Below are 10,147 nucleotides of genomic sequence, written 5' to 3'. Positions count from 1 at the left end.
TTTTTATGTTTAACTTTCTTTCCTGGCTGAGGGTATCATGGCAACCTAAGTATTTTTTTTTCTGACACAGCTGCAAATTGTACATTTTCCACCCTAAAGTTGAGTTTTACATACTTGGCAAGATAAGAAGCAGTGTGAAATCAACCTTTGGGTGAAAAAAAAAACAACAACAAAATGCTACAAGCTGCTAAGTGCAACAATTTTGTTTTTGGCATACCACTGTGGAAAAAAAGCCCACCTTCAGTTCCTACTGGCTTAATCTGTTTCACAACCAGCATGTAATTAGGTGCTGTAATTCCAAACAGGAAATGCATACAATATTCAAAGGGAAAACAAAAGCCACAATATATAAATTTCCGTCTAGATAACCTCTTAAAAATGGTACTTATTGGTTATTTTCCTCCAACATTTGTAGAAAAGCACCTTCACCTGTTACATTTTCTTATGCCTGTGCATGCTGAGTGTGTGTGTGTGTGTGTGTGTGTGTGTGTGTGCATGCATGCGTGTGTGCACATTAGCACGCGTGCGTGTGTGTATATACAACCTGTCTCGCCCCTGCCTCCGGTGGCTGACTTTGATCAGTGATCATTACAGCCTTTCTAATCCTCACTCCACCCCCAGTCTCACTGTCATGGCTCCTCTGTCCTCCTCTGTTCTCCTTCCTTTCATCCCTCCCATGTTTACAGAGCAGCCAGAGACTGCCATAGATTGTCTTACATCCTCACTCCATACCTGACATCCGATCCCTTACAGAAAACCAGCTCCACTCAGATCTTCAATGGCCGGTGTGTCACAGTCCCCACCACCGCCTTGCGGCTTCAGACCTCACAGCCCCGAGGTGCCACCGTTTGAACTAGAAACTGATACAGCCAAGACCTCACGGACAAGGAGGGAAGTTGCTGTATATTTAAGAGGGGTATTTGTTCTTTTGGAGGGGGTGGTGGCACACCTGGATTCTCCACTGTCCACTCATGTACACGGCTGGAGACCTCAGGCAGAGGAGAGTGGGAGCGACAGTGGACCAGAGCGCCACACAAACAGTCATCAGACACAGACGGGACTGCTGATCTGATCAAAGGATGTCATTGACTCTCCGGAGTTCACGCCCCCACGCCGGTCTCCGTCTGTGTGTGTGTGTGTGTGCGTGTGTGTGCGTGTGTGTGTCTGCGTGTGCCTACACATGGATGCTTATCGAGATAAAATAACGACAGTTCACAGGAAGTGGGGAAAGGAAGTCAGGGAGGGCGGCAAGAAATCAAACATGTCATGGGAACCAGCAGGACTCTCTCACAAACACACACCAGCAGCAAAACACGAGACAAGTGGGCTCTGTGGTCAGAGGACACATTAGGAAGTTATATCTCTCTGACCTCTGATACTGAGACCACACAAATAATCGTGGCTGTCTGCAGGAAAAACACACGCTTGTTACCCCAGGTATAAATTAACCCCTCTGCCAGCCTATGAGAAACCCAAATTATTTGTGTAGCCTAAATACCAAACAGAGCATAAACAGCCAGAGATTCTTTGTGGAATCCACCTATTAATTTTCCAACAAAATGACCTGTGCAGCTGGAATCTGTTACGCAGGTGTAGGCTGTAAACTACCTTTATAATATCACCAAAATGATAAATGTGCTCAGGAATAATTGTAACCTTTAAAGAACTCCCACATATACCCACATGTAAATGTACTGCACTTTGAAGGTCGCTAGTCATTCAGATCCACGGTCCTGAAACAAGAAACACTGCTGGTATCGGGGCTGCCTGACGTGGTACTCCAAAACCTTAATAGTACTTATTTACAAAAAAAGATATGAATAAATGAATAGAGATGTACGGTGGATAAACACAGGCAGCATAAAAAATGAGTCAGAGTCAATCCCAGGTGTGAATAAACACTGCTGCACTGGGCCCAGAGGACAACAGGGTGCTGCCAACACTGAATTGTTATACAGAATATAAGTCTAAAACACTCTGTTTCTGAAATCACGTTTTTCAGCAATAAGAAGATTTTTTAATCTGCTCCCAAGTTTTCAAATAGAAAATTTCCTATTTTATTTTTGATTATTATTTTAGAATTTTTCCTTATTTTCAGAACTAATTAAAACTTGTTGTTGAAATGATGGCACACTGGACACAAGCAGAACACAAAATAATCTTATCTGCACAATCTTCTTACAGCTGTCACAATCTAGTTTGGGGTTTTTTTGCATTATATTACTCTAACGCAGTTTATAGAAAATGTATAACTTTATGTCATGATTTTATTTTGTTTATCCATTTAAAGAAATAATGGGAAGTCACCGTAGATATGACTTATATGAGGGTCACAAAAAACATTGTTGCTATGCAATTAATGAAATTCATTGTCACCTCACTAGTTTATGGATGTCCAAAGGCTTACACAATTAAATGAAAAAAAAATTAATCTGTCAGTTTTAGGTTGGGGTGGGGGAAAAAAATCATCAAAATTTATTAATAAATAATGTATAAAATAAAATTGTTTTCATTATTAAACATATTTGTGTTATTGGCAAAAATTCTACATGTTCATTTCCTCACATATTTAATTACTTAATGGTTGTTTGCTAGTAAAGTCTGAAAACCAGCTGTGTTAAAGTCCCAGAGTACAAATGACGAAGCTTGAAATTTTTTAAAGATGATCTAGATGCTGCAAAACCTCAAATCACATTCAAGTCATTCAAATGCTTGCAATTGAGATAACTTACAATGGATTTCTCTGTATTTTTTCTTTCAAACGTCAGCAAGGCACTAAAGAAGTGTGTGAAAAATAAATAAGTATATGGGATGTGCAGATCTGAATTTGACGTCATCTTGTAAATGTTCCAGCAATCCAGAGATCCTTTATGAAGTCATGGTGCATGCAAGGGGATTGTTTGTTTATTTTGATAATCACCATATAATGATGTAACCTTTTTTTGTATTTCTTAGGTATTTTGGAAATCACATCAGTGGAAGTGGGAGTGGTGGCCATTAAAGGGCTGAACAGCAACTACTATCTGGCCATCAGCAGGAAAGGAGAGCTGTACGGAGCGGTAAGTATCCAAGTCAGAGGTCAATCTGAATGCTCCACAGAGACAGATAGTGTTAGATTGTTCGGTTTTTATCACGGGCAACCTGATCTTTACCTCCATGCCAGTTGGATCAAATCCACAATCAGGCCTGTGGACACATGCAGACCTGCAGGAGAGCTATGCAATCACACAGCTTGTCCAAAGACAAAATGCAGAATAGGGCAAAGCATGCAGCATCCATCAAAGGGATGGTTTGGATGTTTTGAAGTGAGATCCTGTGAAGGTATTGTCAACAATAGTTCTCCTACCTCCAGTAGAACATTGCCAGATTGTAGGAAATGAAATGATTCACAACATGGTGTTATCCGTCATCTCACCTTTATCTCAGCTGCTTTTAGCCATTTAAAACAATTCAGACAAATACAAATAATCATAGAATGTTAGAAATCTTATCACTCATGAAACTTGAGTTTGCTCCTGGTTTCTTAGATGATCAATGTCCATGTTATAATGAGAGATTTTGTAGATAATTCCACTGTCACACAGAAACAACCCAAATGGCATGCTGGTGAAAATAAAATATTCCTTTAAACCTAAATCTTCCTTAGCTGGTTATACAAATTTGGTGATGACATAATTTAGCTATTTGAGGACAACTTACTTTACCGAGGAGTTGATAATGTAGATTTTACGTTATTTACGTGTTTGGCCAACATAATAAACTTAATAGTGTTTGTGAAAATGTCCATCGTTTGTACCGTGCATCATGATTAGGTGCATTTTCTGCTTGGATTGTTCTAAATTGCTAAAATAAGTAAAAATGTGTGGTAAAGAGTTCTACTTTTCTACACACAATAATCTCACAGGAATGCACTTTAGAGCTTAAGGAGGTGTGTTTTACAACGAAAATTGATCTGCGCTGGAAAATGACCCATCTTTCACCTCGTCTGACACAAACATGCTTCTGATTTTGCAGAGAGAGTTTGGCGTCGACTGCAAGCTAAAGGAGCGCATCGAGGAGAACGGCTACAACACCTACGCTTCGGCTGAGTGGAAGAACAAGAAGCGGCAGATGTTCGTGGGGCTAAACGTCCACGGGAAGCCGCTGAGGGGAATGAAAACCCGGAGGAAGAAAACAGCAACCCACTTCCTTCCAATGATGGTGTGAACCAAGGAGCCCACCTGGAGTGGAAACAGATACACAGAGCACTGGACATGAGAGGTTTTAAATACCAGACAGCCATGAATTAAAGACATGCGTTGAAAAATCTCTCATTTGGGAAAAGAAAAAGGCACTAACACTGTTAAACAAAGTGAACTCTGATTTGGTTGAGATTGCTTATTTCCTTTAGGTGAGAGATGTTAATCTGAGTTTTGAGTGGCACCAAAAGCAGGGGTCATCTTTATTTTTTTACTGTGCCAAACAGTTTGAAGCTGAAGTCTGTGGACAACAGAGAAGATACTATCCAAGCTAGATGTATCGAAATGTGGTATTTATAATCCAACTTCTCCAGAGAGGCAGGGAGCAAGGTCTGGCAGAAAATGGCAAAGGTAAAAATCAGATTATCATGACAGCATGAAATATTAAGAATTAAAGCACATTTAAAATAATTGTTTGATACTTAACCACTGAGTTTTTGGCTGAATTTTATTGATTTATTTATTTTTGTGAGATATTTAACTGGAAGGAACACCAGCAATCCTCTGCGTTCTACTTTTTATAGGATCTCTCTATCATGTGAAAATAAAACTACGATTCTTCTCTGCAGCAGTGTGGATGTTTGTTCCTTCTCACACAAAGGGCACAGGAAACTGCAGAAAAACAAAAAAAAAAAAAAGCAAAGTATCAGCACATGTCCTGAGAAACGCTGGCAAGCGATCAGGTCAGAGTAGGTCTCATTCTTATCTGGCTTAGTCTGAGGTAGGGAGGGACAAATAGCAGTCATTAATGCTCGGACAGATCCTCCATGTGGGAACCATTCTGCTAATGATTAGTTCCCAAACAAACAGGGAAACAAACCACAACAAAATTGCGGGGAGTCAACTTCCCCGGTGTGACCTGTAGATATTCACATAATTTCCTAATGTCATCCCATTCCTGCAGCAACAATTTCTGATTGTGGAACAGATAGAAATCAACTACATTTTATAATAATAAAATAAAAATAAAATCAGCTTTGTCACGCTTATCCAGATCCTCTATGCAAAGGAGATTCAAGGAGGAGGATCTGAGTGCGTGTGAGGGGGAAAAAAAAAAAAAGATATGACCTGCGTCTGACCGCCCACTTCCCTCAGCAATCATTTACAAACACACTAATCAATGACAGCTGTCTTGATGGCAGATGAAAAGACTGTGCGGGGAACATTAACACCACAGGCTTCCGGGCCTTATGTTCTCTTATCCTGCCTTTTCGAGCATCTATCTCTGCACAGACAGTTAGAAAAAACAGAGGAGGAGTGGAAGAGGAAGACAAAGACATGGAAGAAGGAAAGACAGAACCAACATCTTCCTTCTGAAACTTTTTGTTGGTTCCTGACTAGAACAACAACATGAAAGAAAACACCAATCTGAATTTATTCTCTTAATCTTTGGAGAACACAAAGATACAGTACGTGTTTGATGGTAAAGCTAAATTTCTAAGCTTCCAACTTCCACCTCTGATATTAACAGTCCTCATTTAAAAAAAAAACACTTTCAAATATTTTACTGGGATTTTGAAGTTATAGACTGACAAAACATAGTTAATAACTTTGAAATGTAGTTAATAACTTTAAAGTGGATTGTAGTCAATCCTCTTTATTTTTGATACCCTTGAATTAAAATCACCTTTGATCTGGTTTCTTTGAGGAAAACCAACACCAAGGACACCAACAGTAGGAATGAGGATGAAGTTACGTAGACGTTTAAAGCAGAGTTTGTCTAAAATCTATAAATGCTAATATTAAGGCACCAAGACAGGACAACTAAATCAAGAGAGGTTAAGCTAAATAAACTGACAAATCCAAAAATTAGAGTATTAATTGGAAAAGCAGCCAAGAGACGGAATGAGAGAGCCAGTGAGGAAAATCTACTGACTAAACATTAAAGTATTTAACAAATCTGATCAATATGGAATAGTGGCAGAAAAAAAATGTAGTGGAGAAAAAAATCCTTAGAGATCCAATTTTCTGTTTAACACAAGACACAGCAAACCTGCAGAAGAAGCTCTGGACAGATGAGACCAACCTTTTGGTTTAAAGTACTATGTGACAGGAAAGTAGTAGCCATGCATCACCCTTAACACACAATCTCTATTCTAAAACATGGTAAAGGAGCCTAATGCTGTGAAGACATTTTTGTTTGTTTGTCTGTTTCAGAAAATACAGCAAAACTGTTGATGGAATAATGTAAGACAGAACAATCCAGGAAGAAAACCTGCTTGAGCCTGGGCTGGAGGCTCACCTTCCAGTAGGACTCTAATCCTAAACATTCAGTCAGAATAAATCAAACCACAGCTCGGGTGTCGCAAAGTCAGGATGTAAAGTAAAATTGGATTCTGAAGGAAGACTTGAAAATTGATGTTTACTGCTACTCTCCATTAAATGTGACTGAGCATGAGGAATTTCCCTGAAAAATGAACTGATGTTCTAGTCTGTTGATGTGCAAAGCTGACTGACTCACCCCAAAAGACTTGCAGCTGTAATACCAGTAAAAGGTACTGGCATGCAAACATTTTTTTGGGGGGGGGGAATTTTCATTTGCAGTCTAGTTTTTCATCTGCTTCACAGTAATGCACTACTTATGAGTCTACCCCTTAAAATCCCAGTGAAATATATTAACATTTGTGGTCGACTCATGACAAAATAGAAGGAGGTTATTACTGATTAATATTTTTAAGTCTTTTTAAAATATTTATTTCCGTGAAAAAACCAGAACCATCCATTATTTTTTCTGGAAGCTAAATGAAGGTGAGTTCAACCATCTGAGAATTACAATATGGGCAATTTAAGATTTTTTATTAAAGATAAAACACATATAAAATGAAACTATGGGTGATGAACGGTCATGTGATTGTTCTGTCTGACCTTCAGGTGAGTCAGCAGTTCTCCAGTGGAGTAATTTTGGGAGTTTGACCTCTTTTTAATCTTTTCTCTATTTGCAGATAGTGTGATACTGTTTGTTGCCTTTTTGGTTTTCTTAGCTTACTTCAAGTTGCCATAGCAGTTCTGTTTAGGTAATTTATTGTTTCTACCAGCCTGTCTATAATCAGACCTGGGTGTGGACTGGAGCAATGAGGTTCATTGCTCCATGATTTGACAAGAATCACGGTTGTTGTTTTTTTTCACACTGGGCAAATTTGATCTGCATAACTTTTTTCCCTTAATAAATTATATCATCTCTTTAAAAACTGCATGTCGAACCAATACAAAAAAAGCAGTTAATGATGAAGCGAGTACTCATCCAGGGAGAACCTCATCCACACACAAATCCCAGTCATTCGTCATCTTCACATTCTCAAGACCTGTGAATGTTTGAACTCTGTCCAGGAATCTGGAATGGGGAGAAAACAGCAACAATACTGGAATAATCTTTTATCAGAGTGGGTCTCTGAATTTGTGGCTCAGGAATTCTCTGTGGCATAATGCGATCCAGGTTTGGGAAACAAGTGGAAAATGCCTGGAGGCCAAAAACAACTAATGAATGCTTACGTTGGGATGTCTGGTGCAACACATGTTTGGAGAAGGCTGCTACTGAGAGAGCTCTGATGAGAGGTGCTTAATTCCATAATCTACTTATTCTGTGGTGGAAAAAATGTGTTACTGATCTCAAACTTTTGGCAGTTTAAAAAGCTGAGATGAGTTTTATCATCACAAAAGTCTATTTTGGAAACTGCTGAAGTCGCAAGCCAACAACAACTAACTCCACGGAAAAGGAGGACAGATTGGTCATGCCTTTGATATTTATTGAGAAAATTTGTCTTGTTTGTTTCTTTTTGTTTTTGTTTTTGCCTTCTTTTAAAGAACTGTGCATGAACGTTTTAAAATTGGGTATTTTCTTACTAAGACAATGAAAAAAGTAGAAAATATCAACTGTAAACATAAAAGGAAGCTTTCTATCATTTTGAAAATTCAAAAGAAGACTGAAAATACTTATAAATGACATTTTCAAATGAATCCCTTTTTTAGTTTGATGAAAAACACAAGTCGTCTATTGCGTCACATTTTTATTTTATTTGTTTGTTGTTAAATCTAATTTGTATAAGTTAAAAACAATCATCAGCTGGATCTATAGATAAAAATAACTACTTATTTAAAGTGAAATGAAAAAAAAAACAATATTCAATTTGGTCTATGTTCTTTTAAGATGTCCATCTGGAAAAGTTTTTACTTCTGAGACGAGTCAAATGAAAGCTGGTGGGATAAACGTGTATTGTATCTTTTTAATTGATAAAAGTTTCTGTAGGTCGTCTATGGCAATCCAACTTATCATAAAATAGGAAAACAGGACGACATTTCATGTAGATGAGGTAAAATTATTTCTTTCAGTCAAGATGAACATTCTAACTACCAGCTGTCCTAGTAACAAGAAATATTAAAGATATCTTTAATGTTATTATTTCTTAGGAAAAGCTAAGTCAGTTTACCTATAAATGTGACGTATTTGCTTTGTATATCCACCAGTATATTAGCAGTAGGGCAAATAATATTTTGGATGTCTTAGTAGAACTTATAGAATCAATGTTATCGTAGTGAAAATTTTGAAACATTTTGAAATGATCTAATTCTAAATTTAATCTCAGATTTTTGAGGAAAAAAAAGTCTGATTTTTTTTTTTCAATGGCCACATTCTCTTCATTCCTTTCTAAATGATCTTTTTTTTAGTAGGAAAATAATCTTGATAATTGGCAGTCTAAATAGGTCTAATATGCAGACCAAAAAATTAAAACAGAAACGTACAACTTTTTCCTTTTTGAAGCCTCTCGACTCGACAGATGTATACTTCCATTAAGAAAGAAATTGTAGGCATGGCAGCGATTTGATTATTTCTTAAAACTATTTGCCATACTGAACTTCCACTCCACGCCACTAGAGAGAGACACTTTCCTTTTGACTGATAACTGTGTCATGGGCAGCAAGTTTGTTGTGAAAGGAAGTAGTACGAAAAGTTATGCTGCTAGCTTACAGCCGAACAGAAAAAGGCCACTATGAAAGACAGATAGAACAGGTGTTACAGTGATAACACATAAACACTGGTCGATAAAGCTGTAGGAAACAGTCTATTTTAATCCCTCTCATATGCTGTTTTGAGGCTCGACAACAACAAGCAGTCATGAACGAGAATTTTGATCGAGCCCCTGGAGCCGGGAGAAGCCGTGGAGCTCCAGCGGATCCCGCGCTGGCAGTTAACGCCAGAGATGGTGACGCCAAAGCCTCGGTGCTCAACCAGAGAGAGCCGCTGCGGCAGCCACGGTCGGTTCCTCCTTTCCCGGAGACCAGCATCAACGCGACCGCTGGATTACCCGGAGGAGGTGTGAGCTAACATGGCTAACGTAGCTACTTTCAGATTCGTTTCGTGCAAAATGATATTTCGAAATACTTCATGAAGGATATATCTGTTCGCAAAAATACTCTGTCAAACATTTGAGGCCATTTGATTATTCTTAACCTAAGTCCGAAGTTGTTGTTCTTGCCCCTTTTAGGTTGGAGTTGCGACATGTTCTGTTATTTTATGGTTGCTAATACGCAGCTAATAAAAGCTGTTGCTCAGCTGTCTCACCTTTTTAAGTGTCAACAGTGAGGCTGCTTACAAAGCCGAAAGTTATCTGAAGAGCTACTAACTGCTAATATGAAGCTAACCTTAATGTCATGTTGACAACATTGAGCACATGATTTTCCTTAAAAGGTGGGGTAGTTTGCTTTACTTAAAAGAAAGATTAAAAAGTAGCAGTGCCATCGGTATGTGGCTTCCCAAAAGACATATCTCTTTTTTATTATTATTATTTGTTTATGAAAGATCATACTTGGAACCAAAAATGCAATTTTTTTTAAGGAATAGTTGCAGGAGACATTATCTCTTGACAGATTTGTTTATTTATTTTTTGTTAAAGAAGTGTGCAGTGTTATATATA

At 38.2% G+C, this 10,147-nt stretch overlaps 2 protein-coding genes across 2 annotated transcripts in view; both read left to right on the top strand.

Moving 5' to 3' along the window:
• fgf10b (fibroblast growth factor 10b) overlaps nt 1–4,778 on the top strand; it is a 10,943-nt gene extending 6,165 nt beyond the window's left edge. Inside the window, exons 2-3 of the mRNA XM_008418103.2 lie at nt 2,956–3,059; nt 4,015–4,778. Of these exons, the coding sequence (XP_008416325.1) occupies nt 2,956–3,059; nt 4,015–4,206 (296 nt within the window). The 3' untranslated portion in view covers nt 4,207–4,778. The remainder of the gene's footprint in view (nt 1–2,955; nt 3,060–4,014) is intronic.
• Nucleotides 4,779–9,152: 4,374 nt separating this feature from the next.
• Nucleotides 9,153–10,147, top strand: part of paip1 (poly(A) binding protein interacting protein 1) — a 6,862-nt gene continuing 5,867 nt past the window's right edge. The window contains exon 1 of the mRNA XM_008418102.2: nt 9,153–9,547. Coding sequence (XP_008416324.1) covers nt 9,349–9,547 — 199 coding nt within the window. The 5' untranslated portion in view covers nt 9,153–9,348. The remainder of the gene's footprint in view (nt 9,548–10,147) is intronic.

The sequence above is a fragment of the Poecilia reticulata genome, linkage group LG9 (assembly GCF_000633615.1).
Source record: "Poecilia reticulata strain Guanapo linkage group LG9, Guppy_female_1.0+MT, whole genome shotgun sequence".
NCBI lineage: Eukaryota > Metazoa > Chordata > Actinopteri > Cyprinodontiformes > Poeciliidae > Poecilia > Poecilia reticulata.
The sequence above is the reverse complement of the archived record's forward strand: the minus strand, read 5'-3'. Positions and strand labels throughout refer to the sequence as shown.